The sequence below is a fragment of the Meleagris gallopavo genome, chromosome 5 (genome assembly GCF_905368555.1).
Source record: "Meleagris gallopavo chromosome 5, MGAL_WU_HG_1.1, whole genome shotgun sequence".
Lineage (NCBI taxonomy): Eukaryota > Metazoa > Chordata > Aves > Galliformes > Phasianidae > Meleagris > Meleagris gallopavo.
Window position 1 is genome coordinate 802,257 of NC_139408.1, and position 20,462 is coordinate 822,718.

General features: G+C 38.7%; 1 protein-coding gene across 1 annotated transcript in view; it reads left to right on the forward strand.

Annotated features, from left to right (window-relative positions):
• The first annotated feature begins 53 nt into the window (after positions 1-53).
• Positions 54-20,462, forward strand: part of CCDC73 (coiled-coil domain containing 73) — a 61,122-nt gene continuing 40,713 nt past the window's right edge. The window contains exons 1-5 of the mRNA XM_085223844.1: positions 54-2,549; positions 3,599-3,700; positions 11,596-11,699; positions 13,849-14,001; positions 15,685-15,829. Coding sequence (XP_085079970.1) covers positions 13,979-14,001; positions 15,685-15,829 — 168 coding nt within the window. The 5' untranslated portion in view covers positions 54-2,549; positions 3,599-3,700; positions 11,596-11,699; positions 13,849-13,978. The remainder of the gene's footprint in view (positions 2,550-3,598; positions 3,701-11,595; positions 11,700-13,848; positions 14,002-15,684; positions 15,830-20,462) is intronic.

The following is a 20,462-nucleotide window of genomic DNA, read 5'->3' on the forward strand; positions in this document are numbered from 1 at the left end:
GTGTGCTCGCTGCACGGCCGAGCCCTGAGAGGGCAGAAGCGTGCGGCGTAGGGCGTTGGTTATCCAGGTAACGCTAAGATGGTTAGAGTGCCCAGTCGCTACCTGTTGGCATGAGAAACAGAAAGCCCTTAGAACGGAGGACCCCGTGCAGCAGCTTCTTGGCTGTTAAGTTCTTGTAGCTCTGGCTTGGCGTCTCGTGTTGTGCAATATTTATCAATTGGTTGTGGTGTGATAAGCTACAGATAGAACCTCTCCCCGTTTGAATGGGAACTACGCTGTTGTCTAATTAAATGAGCCCCTCTAGCGGAGCTCACGGGGTGTGCACCCGGTGGGTTCTTTGCCGTGCTTTACTTTCTGAAACACGGGCTGTTCTTCAGTCTGTTATACACAACTGTGCTTGAATTTTGCCCCTAACGTGAATATTTAGCTCTGAACATCTACGCTGTTAAGCATGATTTCTGAGCAGTGAATGTCACCACCTGTAATAGCACATCAGTAACAAAAGCAGTCCTACCTCCATGCCCCCCGTCCATCCCTGGAGGTGTTCAAGGCCAGGCTGAACGGGGCCCTGGGCAGCCTGGGCTGCTATGAAATGTGGAGATTGGTGGCCCTGTGTGTGGCAGGGGGGTTGGAGCTTCGTGATCCTTGAGGTCCCTTCTGACCTGGGCCATTCTGTGATTCTGTGTTGTCAATATGCAAATGTTTATGGGAAAGCTACTCAGTTAAAAGTGCTTACAGAGGAACAGCCTTGCAGGACTGTGTATCATTACATGCTTGCCTCTGTACTTGGAGTTTGAAAAGGAACCCAAATGTCTTCAGTGCTCACTGGGGAAGCAAATATCCCCTCTGATCTTAGTAAAGCGCCTGGTGCTCCCAGCTGGAAGTGCTGGCTTTGGGAATGCTGCTGGTGTACTAGGATTAAGATTCTGCATTGTCAGTTGCTCAAAAAAAAAAAAAAAAAAAAAAAAAAAATTAAATGTGCATATTTTTGATGAGGGGATAGTGGCTACCCTCAGCAAGTTTGCTGATGATACGAAGTTGGGAGGATTGGCTGACATGCCAGAAGGCTGTGCTGCCATTCAGCGAGACCTGGACAGGCTGGAGAGCTGGGCAGTAAGAAACCGGATGAGGTTCAACAAAAACAAGTGTAGGGTCTTACACCTAGGGAGGAATAATTGCATGCACCAATACAGGCTGGGGGATGAGCTGCTGGAGAGGAGCTCTGCAGAGAGGGACCCGGGCGTCCTGGTGGACGACAGGTTGGCCATGAGCCAGCAGTGTGCCCTCGTGGCCAAAAAGGCCAATGGCATTCTGGGGTGCATTAAGAAGAGCGTGTCCAGCAGGTCGAGGGAGGTGATCCTCCCCCTCTACTCTGCCCTGGTAAGGCCTCATCTGGAGTACTGTGTCCAGTTCTGGGCTCCCCAGTTCAAAAAAGACAGGGATCTCTTGGAAAGAGTCCAGCGGAGGGCCACAAAGATGGTGAAGGGCCTGGAGCATCTCCCCTATGAAGAAAGGCTGAGTGAACTGGGTCTGTTTAGCCTTGAGAAAAGAAGACTGAGAGGGGACCTGATCCAGGTTTATAAATATCTGAGGAGTGGCGGCCATAGTGGTGAGGCCAGTCTCTTTTCAGTGGTACGTGGAGACAGGACGAGGGGAAACGGACATAAACTGCAGCATAGGAAGTTTCGCACGAATGTGCGTAAGAACTTCTTCAGGTGAGGGTGACGGAGCACTGGAACAGGCTGCCCAGGGAGGTTGTGGAGTCTCCTTCTCTGGAGATATTCAAGTCTCGCCTGGACGCCTACCCGTGCGACCTGGTGTAGGGAACCTGCTTTGGCAGGGGGTTGGTCTCGATGGTCTCTAGAGGTCCCTTCCAACCCCTACAATTCTGTGATTCTGTGATTCTATGATTTTTAGATTTAGTAAGGCGGAATTATTTTTTCATTGTAAAAGCATGTGTGTTATGAGCTTGATACATGCCACATCCTGACCTGAGAATTGCAGTATTCAGTGGAAAACTGACAGAGTAAAATGGTTTATTTAAAACAGTGAGCCCTCAAATGATTCTGATGATAAACTAGCCTTTGCTGGATAAATGATTCTATAGATCCTTTAAATTGTCAAGATGTCTCACGAAGACAGGTAATATGCTACACAACCGTTGTGGCACCTTTAGCTGTGCTGCCATTTTTTTTTTAATCTGGGAAGTTCACATGGGTAAGAAGGAAAGAGACGACTTTGGGCTGGAAGTCTGAGCATTGTGTTTGTATTCTAAACATTCACAGCATTTGTACCATGCTATTGTAATCTGACTTTTGATTGTGTGCGTGTATGGGGCTGCTGAATCAAGGCCTGAACCTCTGATTGATCACCTGAGGCGAGCAGTGAGTCAGCCACGGGAGCACAGGTGAAGGCAAATCACCTGTGCTGCAGGAAGGGGTGGAGCCTGGCTGCACCTCTCCTAGAGCCATTTAAGAGCTGACTGCCAGTGGGGAAGGATCTCTCTGGAATCTGCTCTGTTGGAGTTCATCTTGTGAGCCCAGGACAGGGTGAGTGACTTTCTCTCATTACTTCAATATAAATTATATTAGCCAAGCTTCTGGATATATCTATGTGTGTGTGTGTGTTTGTGTGTGTATATATATATATATATATATATATATTCATTGATTATACAGTGCGCTATCCATGTGTACAGAGTCAAGTATGACAAGCATATCTCATTGTTGGCCCACTCATGCAAATTTTCTGTTATGTATGGGAAAAGGTTACTGAGTCTGTATTGACACAAAGAGTTTGAGTAAACTTCTTATAGGTATGTTTGTTCTTGCGATGAAAGTAGCTTGTGCTGGAGTTCTGATACCAAGAATTGCAGGGTCTTCAGTAACCTCCTCCATTAATCTAAGCTAATTAAAACTACAACACTGGCAGAAACCCATTTGTTTTTAATTTTTGTTCAACGTGATGCTATGTGCCATTGTAATTGTGGGTTGGACCACAGTTTTTTTTCCTAGGGAAAGGTTTTTGGTGACTGTTTGATTATTTTGCCATTGAGCTTTCCTTAGATAATTGAGGTCTGGTCTGCTAGTTAATTTTTATTCAGACATCCTATTTTGCTTCTTTAAAATGCTTTAATGGGAACAATAGGTAAAAATGCTTTAACACCATCTCAGTTTTCCCTTAAGTGTTAAGGCTAAAATCTTTATCTGGGCAAAGAGTATGTCTTAGTCTGTGTTTGTAAATTATGGTGAACATGTGAGACTGAAGTTTTCTAACAAGCTAATGATGAGCTATTAATTATCAAAACAAGTTAAGAACTTGTTCTGCTTCTTTTTCCCAGCTGCACTTTGCAATACTCCTGTCAGCAGTTTTCAAAGACAACTGTTTTGTTATAAGGGATTAATCAGGTTCAGCAATAATGTGTCAATACTTTTCAGACAGTCTTGTTTTAGTTCAGTATTAACTTTGCATTTTTAATTCCTGTAGTTGGTGTCTCAAACTAAGATATCCTTTGTTTGATTAACCAAACAAGAACTTCCTATTAACTTCCTAGGAAGGAGAGTAGCTGTAACTTATCCCTGCTGTTTGCTTATTGTAGTCTGCCTGTTCTGGTGGAGAAGAGTTTAATTAAAAGAATTCAGCAGAATTCAAATGGCATGGAGCCCATGTAAAGGAAGTGACTTGAAGAACTTTAGCAAAGGTAAATTGACATTGACCACGTGGGCATTGTTCTTTTCTGTGTAATTGGGAAGGCATTTTTTAAATTTTTTAAACCTAGGGAATGAATGCAAAGCATTCTGGCATATAAATAATATTATCAGCTATTATAATTTGAATGATGTAAGTGATTACTTAGGGCAGTCCCCTTGAATGTTATTGTTTCTCAAAGATTTTGAAGGTAGTTTAAGTCTCTGCATTCATAGCCTCTTACTTATCATTTTATTGTGTACAGAAAGATGTTATTTTCCAGCCTAGACAGAGAAATTCATGGCTTTCACTTGAGAGGTGGTGGTAGTGGTTAGAGTTTGTATTTGAGTTAATATTAAGTGCAACACCCTTTCACAGAAAACATTTTCTTATTTATTTCTTAAGACTTCAATTAAGAAATGAATGATACAGTAGTTCTTTGTGAAAGATGGTTAAAGTTGTTAAGCAAATAACTTAAAAAATAAATAAATGGAGGTAAACTTAGATTCATTTGTATAGTTTTAGACAGGATTACTTATGCAAGGAGACAGACTCATACAATAACATGGAATTTAATACTCATTGAACGAGAGACATTAAGTTCTACTTCATGATTAATACATTAGATTCATACTTGAGAAAATTAAGTTGTAAGAAGTTCTGTTAGGAATTTTATGATACTTGTCAGCCAAAAGAGGCTGAAGGACTTGATGGTCTTAAGGGACTGACGGATCTCCCTTTCCTTGTGAAATAAGCCCTTGGAGTCTGCTGTGTTATTGTTGTATTTAGTCCAGAGCTTATGATTAATAAAATATACTGTTTTCTAAAGTATCTGGTCTTTGACTGATGACACAAGAAGATTGAAAATTGGCAATCACCGGTGGTATTCTGCTCTGATACAGAAGGCCCAAGTTCTGTAGTAAAATGTTTCACATTTTTGATTATGAAAGATATTAGGTGAAATGATTGTAGTAATGACGCAATAGAAGACAAAAGAAAAATGCTGTTGGTATTTAAGAGTAGGAAAGAACATAATATAATGATGCAGTGGTGCAAGTGCATCGTAGGAAGTACAGCACAGATATGAAGACATTGCATAGGAAATGAAATGAGCAATTTGAGATGTTTAGTAAATTCATCTAAGTGGAAACGTGTGCATGAAGAAATCTAGACCTTTTCTTCAAGCTAAGTGGGTTATGTTTTCAAAAATCATGTTTTGCTTTTAGAGCAATCAAAAGACAATTTCTGTTGCGTATGCTTACATGCATGAAAACATAAACACTTAGGTACATGTTAGGCTGCAGAAATGTAGGTACAAGAATAATTGAGTAGGAAGAAGTGAAAAATAAATAATGCTATTCAACTGATATCGCACAAATGAGTCTAGAAAAACTGTTTTGAGATCCTTGACTTCCATATAGGTAACTTTAAAAGATTGGACTTGTGAAATCAGTTTTATAATGTTAGAAAACTTTAAAAAAAAAAAAAAAAAAGGTATGTGCCACCAAGCTGCCTTGAAAATGTCTGCTTAGGGTTAATTTAGAGAATTCTTTCAACCAAAAAGTATGTGTACATATTTATCATGTTAATAAAGATATATTCAATTAATTTTGAAAAACAGAGTAGAAAATTAATTTCCCTCCCACAGTCTTAATGAAGAAATAAAGAAACTAATTTCCCATTGCTGTTAGAGGGGTAATCCACTCCTTCACATATTAAGAAATTAATGTAATACATCCACTCAGCCAAAGAGTCCCTGCTTCTTCACCTGCCCCCAGTCTCTTACATCAGCTTATTTTGTGTAGTACAATTATGAAAAAGAAAACTGAACAAAACTAACTCTTGTTATGTTTCTTAGATGTCACTGTGCACTAAGCTTAGTCTCCCTATGTTGTTCCCAATAAAGCCATCAGTTGAATTGGGTGATATTTGCCAGTTCTGTCTTTCTACTTATAATAACAGCTTATTTGTCGTCTTGACAAATGAGTTTGAAAGACTGCAGAGAAAATATTAAGGAAAAATTGTGATCAGCTTTATTTTCCTATATATTTGACTTGTTCTACGGAATGACAAGGCCATCATTTTTGTTTGACCTGGAAGAAACTTGTTTCTGGAAAAAAAAATTTATATTAAATAATTCTAAGGTATTTGAAATGTGCATTTGAGAGATGGTCAGGATTACAGTACTGTAAACTATATATATATGTATTTTTTTTGTCTTAAGGCTGCATTTATTTGACTGAAGTAGCTCGCAGGACACTTAGCATTATGCGGCCTCTACTTAATGTAAGGAAGCAATGGAATGTTAACACAGTCTCAGCTTAAGGAAAGCAGTTTAGATATGTAAAAAACATAAAAACTGTGAACTTTGATATTAACAATGAAGACTCATGCAGAATTCAGGCCATACCTAAAGATGTGGTTCAGTGAGTGTCGATGGAAGTCAGCGGGTGCCGTTTTCCCACCTGGAGGAGCTCAGTGATGCCTCTTTGCTTCCTCAGTGTTTCCATGCCAGGCGCCATTTTGTCAGCGTGCCTCTCTGCCACGGCAACAAAATGGAGCAGGATATTGGTGGGAAGGGTCTCATGGGAGTTCATTCTGTTGTCAGAGATAATACTCTTGCCAAAGCACAGAGCGGTGTGAGACAAGTGAGTGGTGCAGGGGCAGGTGCTGAGCACAGCTCCCCTCAGCCCTCGCTGTGGTGAGGCGGGAAGGCGTCAGTGGGCTTAGTGTGGTGGCTGCAGCCGGCTGGCCCTGTGTTTCCTTCTTCCTGCCTGCTTCTCCTTGCTCTGGTGGTATGTACACATCAATATTTACTGAGTAGGACTATTAAAATGTCTTGTCACGTTGTCTCTTGTGTATCTTGAGAGAAACAAGCCCGGAATATTTCTGCCTCCCCGGGTGGAAAAAGCTGCAGTTGTTGCTGTGGTGTTGGACAAGGCACCCAGGGAGCAGGGAGAATGTCGGCCTGCGTCTGCAGTCTCTGGAGCTTTAGGAGTGCTGCTGAGGAGCAGGCAGAGCTCCCGTGCTCCCTGCCTGCTGCTGTGTTTCTGAGCTCCTCTTGGAGCTGCTGAGGGGGCACTATTGGGGGTAGTTGAAAAATCTTTGACTGAAAGAGTGGTAAGGTGCTGGAATAGCTTGCTAGAGAGCTGTGGAGGTCCTTTTTCTGGAAACTTCTGAGGTCAGGTTGGATGGGGCCCTGGACAGCCTGATCTAGTGGGTGGCAATGCTGCCCATGATGGGATTGGAGCTTGGTGATTTTTCATGTCATTTCCCGTTCAAGCTGTTCTATGATTCTGTGGAAAACTTACTTCCTTGAGGAGATTTACTGTGAGGATCCCACAGTGTTTAATAGCAGTTTAACATGAGTTGGGTTGAAGAAGATTTTTTTGGAGAACAAGTCTTGTTAAAGTATTCCTTTGTTATGCACACGTAAAAATATATCTATTTCTTTCAATACAAAGCAGAGCTCCTTTCCAGTGCTGTGGGAATAAACATCAGTAGTGCTGCTCTTGGGGACACAGCAGATTTCTGGTGTTTCTCCTGATTTCTCCCCAGTCAAGACTTGGCCAAGAGAGCAATTTAATCCCCTTTGTTCCCCTTAAAGGAACTGCTGTGTGCGAAAAGTGCCACAGCTCAACATGGTTCTGAGTGATGCTTCCATAATGGACTTGTTTAATAATGTATTTTTCTTTTGTACAGTTCTCAGTGAGAATCTGTTAGTATAGACTGATTCCTTACTTGATGGCAGTGATCCCCATTATTTCCTTATTTTATACTTGATGTAGTTATTTCACTATTGTAACTACAGATAAGTATTTGTGTACATCCTTGCGCAAACATGTTTTTAGGGGACAGTTCAATAGTTCAATTCTATTCAGGGAGTCTAGCTTGTAATTACAGTACTGCGTCAGGCCAGCACAGTTCTTTAGCTTGTCGACTAGGTGGCACTATTGTTATTAAAGAAAAAGTAAGCTACTTTTTGAATCACTCTGTGTGCAAGACCAACAGAAAGATGTACGGTGTTTATTAGAACAAAGCAAAAAAAAAAATGTAGATTGAACAGTGCCTTTATAAAAATAGTTAAGAGGGCATCAACCAAATATTGAAAAATATTGGAATGGAAAGATTAGGAAGAGAAGGAAAACTTAATCTCACATACCTACACGTTGCAAATGCACCCACACTTCTAATGCAATTGTCCTACCTCCCCTTAATTTTTAGCTGAAATAACTTGATGTTTCTCCTTCTCTTTTATCATATTTTTTACTTGCACATGAGAAACAAACATAGTATTGTCCTAAAAAACAAACACAATACTTTTTCCTTTTTTTATTAAAGAAGGTAAGGATCGAGAAAACTTCTGTGCTTGTTAGACCTTTTAGCCAACTTGCATGATATGCAAATTTTAATCAACTTGGGTTTTTTTGTTTTGTTTGTTTTTAAATGTCCAGAAGATTATAAATTTGCATCAAAAAAATACTTAAGGAGAAGAGAGGGAATGCAGATCTTAAGTGAAGTAGTATTTGGACAAGTAGTTCAGTTCTCTTAAATTTCATCCAGAATTCAACAGGAGGCAATAAAAACTGGGGAGTACCAGACAAAAATTTAAACTTCAAGTTATGTTAACTGCAGCTTCATGTTTGTTCTTCACTGGATTCTGATCCAAAAAGCTGCATTGGAGCACTGTGATGATAGATTAAAATGCCTATTGTCACTTAAAATCTCATCTTACAGATGAAATAAAATAGAATGTCACTTAGAGGAACTTTCCCATGTGCTTTCTGGGTCACTGGTCCGGTTCTCTCAGGAATGTGTTTGGTTCAGTTTGCCTCACTTTTCATTTGTGTACACTGTACAGAGATGCAGCAAACAGCAGTTTGTGCTTTATTAAGGTTGTAATGTTGGCCTACTCTGTCCCTGTGCTCTGGATACTCTACTTTCCTTTGATAGCGGCAACTTGAGAACAAGTTCACAGCTCCCAGAATGAAAATCTTTGCTCACATTGAATGTAAACAAATGTAGTTGAACGTGAGCCAGAAGCTTAGAATAGTACAGATGAGGACAGCTTGCTGTGACTAGGACTGGTTTGTTTGCTTGTTTTTTCCCTTGGGAAAGAGGAAATAACAGCAGGTTCAAAAGTCTCTTTCTTGGATAAAATATGCTGACTAAAGAATTATCTATTACATGGAACAAAGCTGTTATTTTAATTCTTCATCTGTTAGAGCAGGGAAGAGTAATATCTTTTCTTCCATTAGGAACAAGTAATATGTTAAAACTGCAATCTTGGTTTCAGAATTGGTCATGAGCCCTCTGAATAATTTTGTCCTGTTTTAAGGTAAATAAATAGAAGCATAACTTGTAATTTTATTCAAATGTGAAAAAGGATAGAGCTCGCTAATGAGAGAGTAGATAAAGACTTAGTTCTATCGATAAGGATAGATTTGTTCTCCCCAAAAGCCTCGAAGCAGCCTGGTTCCACCAATCCCCAAAGGTATACTGTCAAAACATAAATTGCGTGCTGATAGGAATGTTGTACTTACTCTATAAAAAGCAACACATGATCCAAATTAGTGCTCTGGGCTAATTTAAGAATCCTGTAGTTGCAAGGTCAAGGAGAAGAATTACTGTTCTCTTCCATTTAGTAGAAGAGAGTTACAACTGGACTTTTATGTATTATCAATAAATTAGTGAGCTAGAAGGACCCTTTGTCTGACCTAGGGCAACTGTTCTTAAATTGTATGTGTTCCCCAAATTCACATCTGTGTAGTGAAGGGATAAAAGAACGTTCTATGGTATTTTCGTATGTTTTTAGTTATAATTATCCGGAATCAAAATTAGTGCCAAGCAGTACTTTAATGTTAGTGCATTACATTGACAGTGCTACTTGGTTTTCTGTAAAATTGATTAAATCAGAGTTCTTTGATTTGAGAATTGCAAGTCTGCGCTATGCTTTGAATGATTTTTGCTTTAAGGTGATCTAACTACAGATACAGAAACAGGACTTCAGAAATGCTAATATATATATTAGTTTGTCATAAATAACACAACCATTTGTAAAATACAAAAACAAAACAATATACCTCTGTATTAAACTTAGCTTTGGAAGTGAGTTGTCTGATATTAGCAGCACACTTTTGACAACTGAAAAATTTGTTTTTTTTAATAGAATTAATTCACTTCAGAAGGTTTAGAATACTAAAAGAAATACTGTTTTTTTAATGAGAATTAAACCAATGCAGTTGATTCAGCAGTGTTATGCACTGTATGTACGTGCTCCTCGTGGGCAGGATGCAGTGCTGTCAGCACACCAGAACCTGAGAGGAGATCCAGGCTGGTGTTAACCTGCCAGCGTGGCTTTTTTGGATTTCGTGTAGGCTGCACCTTCTAGACCTGCAAATAAGTCATGGGTGGGCACATCCTCAGCTCAGCTGGGTGTGCTGCTATCTGCTGCACTTTCTGAAAGGCAGTAGTTTTTTCCTGAAAGGGTAGGGGTGTTGGAAGATGTAGGGTAAAAGAGAATTATTACAATGTTCTGCTGAAAGCAAAAAAAATGCCTTTTCTATAAATCTCTGAACTGAAAAATGAATTAAGATAATATCAAACATAACTGCAGAGAATAGTTTTCATCCAGTAAAGTCTTAAAAATAAATCACCGTACCCATAGAATTTCTCCAAATCTAATATGGGGAAAAAAAGAACACCATCACACACAAAAGTGATAGGGAGGGTGCTGTCTACAAAAAATGTTTTGTCAATTAAAGCCTTTAATATGCTGTATTTCTCTTGATCCAGTAAAATAGATGTTTGATAAATATTTATATGATGGATTTGGAGCAAGTCTATAGCTCTTACCTGGTCTAACTTATTCTGGTCTTGTCATCTTGTTGTCTCTATGTAGGAGATGTACCAAACTGTCTTACTGTCCAAATCTGATGTCACTGTCAGTAGGTTATCTTCTCATAATGGAATCTCATCTGGTTTATGCAACCAAGGTGTAAGACAGACTTGATGATTGGAATCTTGAAAATGGTTAACACCTGCTTCCTTCCCCCCAGACACAGTGCTTCATAGATCTTCAGAGAGTCTGGGTTCTGTAAAGGCCTTTTTGAAGCCCTGAACACCTTTGGTACACCTGAACACTTGCTGTCTGATTTCTAGTCAAGTCCTTAAATTCTATTACAAATTGTCCTTTATTTTCAAATCAAGATGGCAATGGGTTATTAAAATCTGTTTATTTTCTTTGCAAGGAAAGCAGGTATTTCAACAGTGTCAAAAAAGAATCCTTGGAAAGAGAAAATAATTATGAGGCATTATCTCTTAATGGATCACGCAGTACAACTAAACCTATCTTGGGCACCAGGGATTGTAAAAGTAATGCTATCCTCTGCCATGTGATTTTATTTTGTCTTTATTTTTAATGTCATCTTCTTTGGTCAGCGAATTATTTGGTCAGCATTCTATTCTTTACCTGAATGTAAGAAAAATATCAGCGTACTCGTTTAACATTAAACTAACTTGATGGTTCCGCTGCATCGCTGACATCTTGAAAATAGAGTAACGGCATATTCAGATTTAAATTCTAGCCCTTGACTTGCTGTGACTGTGCATGTGATGCTTTCTGTATCTGGAGCAATTTATTTCAGTTGGTGCTGGGTTGGTTTCGTTTCTTTGCAAATAGTCACAGACATTTCTTACAGTTAAAATGATAAATTTATGGGGCCACATCCAAGGTTTAGGGGTGATAGAGTTATTTCTTATAATCACTGTCTCCCCATCAGATGGGGTAGCCATACTGTGGTCAATCCTTGGATCAGAATTCACTATGCTAATGTAGGTAAAGTTACCTTGCTGATTTTTTTGATTCCTGTATTTCACCAAGTACAGAATTTGATGCTTACATTTCAGCTCGTCTCCTCCAGCATGCCATGTTTGCAAACACTTGAAACATAAAGGCCTGATTTCCTTAAGGCATATCCTTCATGAGTGTATCTGTAAATACTTCTATACAGGTAAGTGACAATAATTATGTACCAAGGATGGTCCATACCTAAGAAGTGATTCAACCTAAGCTAAAATGCCATGAATTACCCTCTTTCTGAACACCGCTCAATGTGTTGCTAGAATACTGTTAAAGAGGTTTCGTTTAAAAAATAAAATGAAAAAGATCCCAAAATTAATTCTGCATACATACAATGCTCAGATGTATTAAGTTGAATGGCACTAAGAGGAACGTCCTTTAAAGTAGGTTTTTTTTAAAGGTATTGCTGTCAGTTGCACTTCTGGTGTTTGAATGTTTTAGTTAATATCAAAACCTACGGTTGTTATTGTGGTAAAATGATAGTGTGAAATTGATGCTGTTATAGTATAACAATAAGGACGTGACTCATGTATTTTATGTACACATGCATTCAACTGTAGTGACAAATGGCTTCATGCTGAGTGATTAAATGCATATTAGCATTTGCCCAAGGGATTTGATTATTACCATCTTTACTTCATTACATTACTACACTGTATGGCCGTATAATTTATAAGATAATACAGACATCACTTTGTTGCTGATAGGAATTATTCTGTTTTATGGATGGTGTCCTTTAATTTTGCCTTTCATGGATTATAAAATTGGTTAATATCTGCTGAAGTGAATCACTGGAGAAGCAAATAAAGATGTTGGCCTCGGGTCACAGTGTCATTTGTGATACTGGCAAAATCTTACAGCCTCATTTATCCCTGTACATGATTGATAACACCATGGGTTAAATGGAGAAAGCTTTGCTTCCATTAAAGGATCATCATGAATGAAGACCTCCCACTTAAAAGTCAGGCATGATGAGAAGACAAGAGACTATCTACAGGTCAAATTAAATAACTTAAATAATTTAAGTGGAATGACAGTGTAATTTGTTCATTCTGTGTTATTACCCTGACCCCTATCAGGCTTATGGGCTAACTTACTTTCTGGTGTAGGGTATTTAAGATGTAATTTTTAATAAGTGCTTTTCAAAGTACAGAAAGCCCTTTATGGCACTTAAAATTGTGTTCAAATGGATTTTATAATGTGCTTTTTTGAAAGTAATTTTTGTTCTTATTTTCTTGAGCCCAAAGAGAAAGATAGAAAAAAAAAAACTGCAGTAAATGCTTCAAGTTTAGAACTTTAAGCATTTTCACTTACTAATTTTTAGAATTTTTGGGGTGTATTTTCCAGAATGTTTTTCGTATTTTAAAAGTTATCTGATAGTTAACAGTTGTTGAAGTAGTTTCTACTTAATTAGGAATATCTCTAGTTGCACAAGAAATGTTTTTGTGCTCGCACTGTCAAAAGGACACCATTATTTATCCCGTATTTGCATAGCATTTCTCGACAGCTATTGTATTTATATAATTATGTTGTTATATAAATTTATATAATAATGTAATATATAATTGTATTAACGTATCAAAATCAGGCATTTTATGAGTACATGTTAGATACCTTTAAGTACTTAATTTTGTGCCTTCATTACTATATTCTGTATAGTTTTGTTTCTTTCAAGCGTAGCGTGAAGTACTTAGCAGGTAACCAAGTTCTCTGATGAAAGAGACCCCAGGAGTGTCAGTGTTCAGCTCAGAGGAGAGGGAGTGCTTGCAGCACATGCTGTGCCTTGCGGTTTTCAGCAGTGGGCTGTGAAGCATTTAGTTGCGGCCTCAGAAAAAGCAGCCTGACCTCCTTGCAGCAGAACCAGTACGGTTTGCACATGAGAAAATGGAACTTTGCAGTGAGGGGATGGGGGAAGTCTCAGTGAGTTTCAGCCAGGAAAGACTTTAACCTTACTCACTGCTTTAGGGAGAAGTCTTGCTTGTCCAGTGTTCCTGCTGGGCTCAGTGAGCTGAAGGAAAGCTCGGGGATGCCTGAGGCCTGTTGTCCTTCATTCCTTAGAGTATAATGTTGGCTTGAAAATACTCCCTTAAGAAAGTAATTCCCAAATGTGATGGGAAAGAAAATCGCAGTCCCCACTGTGCAAAGTTTAATATGCATTCTTCTACTGGTTGACTTGAATGGGAAAACTGAAATTCAAATGCACCCAACTTGGTAGGTTGAGGGCCTGAAATAGGCCGTCGTTTTTCTGTGTTAAGATTTTGCCCAAGAACAGTTACTTTTCATCCCCTCTAATAAAACAGGATACTGGGATTTTCCATACGGTAGCAGTACTGTCGCGTGAAAGCCTGTTGCTTTGGGATCCCTGAACTTCACTGTTGTATTGGAGCTGACAGGAGCAGAATTGGAGCACGTGTCATGTCTTAACATTTCATGCACACAATCTTACCCGTCAGGTCAGAATATAGAATGATTCAGAATTGAAATTGAGGTTTAATTTACTGTGCGTGGTATTCTGTTATTAGCCTTGCAGCTATGATAACTGCCCAGCATTTGATATAGCATTAACAATGATGTTTGTGCTTTGTGAATTGCTATTGTAAGGAACAATTTTGAGAGCCTGGAAGAAAGAATTGCTAAATATATTTGGAGGCCTGATCTAATCGATTCTGAACACTTTGGCTAAAAAGGTCTTTTTTAATACTAAAAAAATTACTTCAAAAAAATCCACACAAGTAAAAAAATTGGCCTATGTTGTGTAAAATGCTGCAGATTGGCTGCAATACATGTTCGATACATGTTGGCACGATGATAGAAGAGATGGGCTGCCCAAAGTGGTCATTGTTTGTGCACGGCTCTTAATTGGACTCCTATTCAACGCTTCTCCTCTAGAAATCCTTCAAACTTACACATTTTGACACTGGAAAAGAACTTTAAATAACTATTTCACATTGAGTAATAAGTAAATATCAGTAAATATTAGTTATGTTTTAAGTGGAAGACATAAAAGAGTCAGGTTTTTTCTTGTTTTTAGCAAAAACGTTTTTTCAGTAACTTAGCTGAAATAGCATCTTGTGCTGGGGCAACTGAACAGGGAATCTATCTGTTATCTGTGAGCAAGCAGCTTAAATTTGATCTATGTTAGGGTTTTATTTAGACAACAGCAGAAAACGCGGCGAGTCCTGATTTGTAGTTGTTATGGCCCCATGATACAGACCAGGTCTCTGCTCTTCCTGGAGGAATTCCTTCCCAAGAGCTGTGGCAGTGGCCAGGTCAGTCGTAACTCCTGTGCCCTACCCTTGCCTTTTCAGTGCAGAGCGTACAGAGTGCGTCCTGGGGATGGGAGAGTGTGTGGAAGCAGTGCCTGTTACTGGGTTAATTCCAGCGGGCTATTGGATATTCATTCTCAAACGAAATATACAAAGTTTGGAAAGTACAGCTAGAACAGGTTTATCTTCTTTTTTTTGAAAATCAAATGCTGACTGAACTGACAAAAGTATGCTGATAATCCCTGATGTCACGAACAAATGTGCTTTGTCCCTAGAGATGTGTATGCAAGTGAGTGCAGCTCCTTGCTTGACTGCAGTTGATGTAAGTAGCTTAGAGCCCAAAAGTCAGTATTAGATCTCGTGGGAATAGGAGGGACCTTCATAAAGGTCAGAGTCAGAGATCACAAGTATTGTCAGTATGAACATCTCCTTCAAAATTGAGCCTGAATTATTATTTTTGAAATCTCAGGCTGTGGAAATTTGTGCATTTTAATGGCCAGATGTATTATTTTCTGTACCTTTGTGCCAGCATAGGGTGGTGGCTCTGGGGAAAAAGGAAGTTATACTTCATGCTCACTGTAGTCTTCATTTAAAACAAAAATTGAAGCTCAAAATACGGAGATAAATAAATGAATATTGTGAATTGATGGTAGAGCTGATGTTCTTGTTGTTTCTTGATGTTTGTTTTTTTAACAGTACTATACATGAATTTTAAATGGCATACATGAATTTAAAATGGAAATGTAATAGATGGCATAATGGCTTAAACAAGTAGTTTTACTATTTGCAGAATGTATTTGCATTTTTCTTACTGTTTGAATGTCCTCTTCAATATCAACCAAAGAGAAAATGTACATTTGTCTATTGCAGACAAGCTTTAAGAATGGATGAAGACCTTAAAATGCAGACGCTTGACTCCTCTCTTCAGAGTCCATCAGAGACGTTGCTCTCCATTCGTCTCTTGGACTTTAAAACAAGTTTATTGGAGACTATGGAAGAACTGCGCATAAGGAGGGTAAATGTGTTTATATTGTTTTGAATGTTTTAATTCTGTTTTCCTGTCTGTCATCATAGAAAATGTTCCAAAAGTATGGGTCGGTTTCAAATTGTTTTTTAAGGACTTGACCAACTATAATTTTGTTTTTCAAGTTGCATGTCATTAAGGCAGTGACTGTAACTGAATTTTTCTCTGTAGGTTTTACAAGAAAACATTTGCATGGGAATTGTGAATTGGACTTTCGTGTAATTATGTACAAGTTGGTACTGTTGATCAGCAGGCTACTAACACATGTTGTTTACATTAGACTTCCATATTTCACTGTAGTTATTTCTTCTCTTTAAGAGTGGCTATTGATAAAGATAGCCATTGTAAAATCTGTGAAGTCTTTCTCATTTAATAGGTGGATTTAGCCCTACAACACTAGTGTATGAAGGGGGTGGTCTTTCTGAAATAAGATGAGATCATGTAGTACTAAAGTAAAATAGTTTCTACGCAGCTGAATGCAGTGAAATGTTCTAATGCTCTTTAAAAGCTGCACGATCCCACTTCCACTGTGCAGTATTAATTATGAAATTCACCACAGTTTGATCCCTTGACTCTTGCCACGATGTCAATGTTTAGCCTTGCCTATTTATTTTTTAAGTCTGAAGGGTGTAACTGATGTGGTAATCACTGGAGTGTGCCATAAGATGTTAGCTAAACTTAATTTACACTGGTTGCTTTTTTGCTATGTTTGCTTTTTTTAATCCCTTTGGTCGGAGTCGTAAAATGTTTAGTGTCATAAAGCTTCATCTTTGGGGGTAGTTTTGTTTGGTCTGTCTATTTTGTCTGCCATATTATAGGAGTAAGCGACTGATTTTAGTCAATGTTTTCTTAAGAAGGTAGGAGATTTTCTTTGGTTGAGTCTTTAGTTTCAAAACTGATGTTACTGCTGTAGCAGAAATGCTAAGGCACAGCTTGAAGCAGTGATTGAGCACCTGTGGGAAGGCAGGGCCAACCAGGGGAGCTCAGGTGCATGCAATGCAGCTGAGTGATTGAAAGGCATGCAGCCAGGATCCACCCCTTCCCAGACCTCATTTAAGGGTTGGCAGTGGAGGCAAGGGTGTCTTGCTGGAGATCCTGTGTATTTGCAACCTTCTGAAGGTAAACAGTGTCTTTCCTTTGTGTTTGTGCCAGTGGCTGTTGCATTTGAGCCAATCCTCGCTTGCTACAGCCTGGGACCTTGCTGCTCTGCTGTCACTGTTGCACTTGAATTGTGCTACAAATGTTAAGAGCCAATTCCACAGTTAAGATGTCACTCAGTTTCTAAAACATCTTGTGCCTTCCTTCATCCTTAAAATTATTTTACCTGCTTTTAATTAGAATTTAAAAAAAAAAAAAAGCTAATATTTGACAAATAAGCAATCTGAAAACTTCAAGTGTCTTTGCATGCATTGTATTGGCTTTAATGATGAATTTAGGGCTGCTTGCTTAGTATCATTGAAAATTGGAATAAAAAACTTCAACATTATGAACATCTAAGGGTTGTAAAATGATATGGCCACGCATAGTACATCCTTTCCTTTTTTTTAATAGAAACTTTATGCATGTTCTTGCTTACAAATGATTCTACAAGATCCTTTCCTGAATTTAGCTATAAATCTGTTACAAATCCAAGTGTTATTTTATGGTCTTAAAATCAGCACTGAGAAAAAGGCAGTGCATACTCCAAAATGCAGTCCTAACTCAGAATTACAGTTTTTGTTTTGTACTGTGATGGTTTTCCTACTGACTAAATGACTATTTCCTACCGAATAAATGACTTAATTAAAACTTTGTCACCTGCTAAACAGGCAAATGAAGTTAAAGCTCTGCTGTTTCTTGCTTCTCTTGCTTCTTTTTTTTTGTTCCCTCAAAGTTGCTTGTGTGGATCTTGAGTAAATTTGATAGTCAAATGAAGGCAGCGTAGCCAGGTGCTGTGGGGTTTACTGTCAATTGTGTCTGTGACCTGTGCCTTGACCTTAGAGGAGTAATCCTACATCTGTTTGCTTCTGTTTCTCTTCCTGGTGTTGGCCATGCCCCTTAGACAGGATTCTCTTCACAACGGGAACTAATGTGTATTTTGTGTTTAATAAGCTGCCTTGCATTGTTGGTTATACTGCAATATGAACTCAAATTTAGAGAGAAATGTGCAGGTGAGACCATCAGTGCAAAGCTTGACAGATTAAAAAAAAAAAAACACATTAAGTACTGAAATAGTTTGAGAGACTTGGTGGGATATAAACTTGATACCGTAAGATTAAGTGAAGACTTCTTCTGAATGTGCTTATTTAAACAAATGCAGTGAGTTACTTCATCTGTTCTTCACTTTTCTTTGTTAAATCTATCACTGTAATTAATGTCTCAAAGTAAGTTAGAGATTTCACTCCTAATTTAAATGTTGCTCTCTGAGTAATGACTGCTATGGCATCTTACATATGAAATTGCATTTATTGTCAGTGGTGGCTGTGTTTATTCTAGGCACTGTGTAGCTTAAAATACTGTACTGAGTGCAGCTCCGCTTTATTCCTTAGGCTGTTAATACAGTATTTGTTCCTAGTATGACTTTTTTGTAGCTTTTAACTTCATACTTTTGTTTGAACTATTATTCCTGCATCCTCCAGGAGCAGAGTTTGAATGTCCTTTATTCTTTCTGCTACTCTAGCTGTCCCCCTCAACCAGCACCAGTCAACCCCGTGATTGTTTTGTGGTGGATCTTTCATTCACTTGGTTCCAAAGACTCTCAGTATTGCTCTGCAATCAGCTGGTTTCATTCTGTTGAGTAATATGAGGCTATTCTCTTCAGAATAGGTAAATGGTGTATATTTAATGGTACAAAGTCGCTGTGCAGTAAGTGAAACTGGAAGGTTGTGTTTCCTGAAGTACGTATAGGAAGCTGACCGTGTGTTTGAAGGCAAACATTAGGAGTTACAAGAAGGCTTAGATGATGTGTATCGAATAGGTTTCTTTTTCCAGATGGAGTAAAAAGCATGTGAACATAAATCAAGGATGTTCTTTATTTGCACAGAAATGTTTTCTAATGCATGCGATGTGGGTACTTTTAGTAGCAGCTGAAGCAATGTAGGTGATCAGCTGACCATAGGCAAGATGAAATTTTAGTGCTAATTTTAAAAGATGTACTAAAGCTTTTCTTTGATGCAAATGGCAAGTTTCAGTGACCTACCTGCTGTGGCCTTTCCTGATGTTAACTGAAACATCACAACGTTAATACTGTTGATCCTATAGCTTGTTTTTTGGGTCCGTAAGGTCTAATGCTTTAATGCCATTACGTTCAAGGGTACCTGAGCTAGCCGGTTCCCAAACAGATGTATTTGCATGTTTTAACAGAGCCAACTGATGAATTTAGCACTGCTTTGCAGGTAATAGGACAAGTGGGGTTCAGTATTGAGATGCAAATTGAAAACTATAGGCTAGTACTTGAAAATGCCATTTATGCTCAAAAGATGAATTGGTGTTTGCCATGTTCAGGAAGTTGAGGAAACCATAAGCTTACTTATCAGCAAGAGCAAACAATAAAGTCTAAGCTTGAGTTAGTGGAAATATTAAAACATTTGTGGACTGACCAGCTATGATCTTATTGGTTTTACTATATCTAGATCTAAAGTGGCAGCAACTAACCCTGTGCTAAACCTGCTTTGAGGGGTGGTCTGCGAGAGTACAGCCTTCAAATGTGCTAAATGGAGTGAAGTTAAAAAGGGAACCAGAGGCACCTGTGGTAGCAGTGTGGGCTGCTCAAGTGAAGCTGTAACTTAGTGGCCAAAACTGTGAGATTGAATGAAACAGTTGCAGAAATCAAGGTGTTTGTTTTGTTTTGTGCTCTGTTGGTGTGGGGGGGTGGGGAAGGAGGTATTTAAGCCAGTAAGTGCTGTTAGCTTATAAGTCTTGTTAGCAAATGTGTCTTTTGATGAGGAGTTTATTATTTGCAGTTGGAGATAAGACACTATCGGTTAAGAATTTAAAGATGGATAGATGAGATTTAACTACAGATGAACTGCCATATTATGGGCAGAGCAGTGGGAAGTTTTCAAAGGAAAAGAGATGACTGGAATACATCCCTGTTTCTTTCTTCGCTCGAAGAAATAATTGATAGTGTGCTTCTGAAGGACAATATCTGAGACTAAATTCCACTTGTGTGGCTACTGAAGGTTTTTACTAAGTGTCATAGCTGTGAAGAGACAAAAATGTAACGTCACAAATGAAAACTAGAATAAAGCTGGTATATTTTTCTTTGCCTTCAACATTGGTCCTGGGATCAAAACTTTATGAATTTCTATGCAGTCTTTTAAAAGTTTGACTTGACTGTTTAGTTCATGGAGGGTATTCTAATTACAGCATGAAACAATCATAAACGCTAGTTCCTATGAGTACTATTTGATTGAGCTGCATGAGAAATTGGCTGTGCAATTTCGTAGGAGGTAGGTTATGAGTTAGAAAAAGATAATAAAAGTACCTAGGAGCAGTTTTGGCTGCTTGGACGTGAGCCAGCTGTACTCTGTTCCTAAATCTGTTCAGGGTCAGGAATCGAGGGGGCTTGACCAATCCACAGCCCATCTTGTAAAACTGCAGCCTGAAGCAAACACTTTAAAGAACGCTTGACACTTTCCAAAGG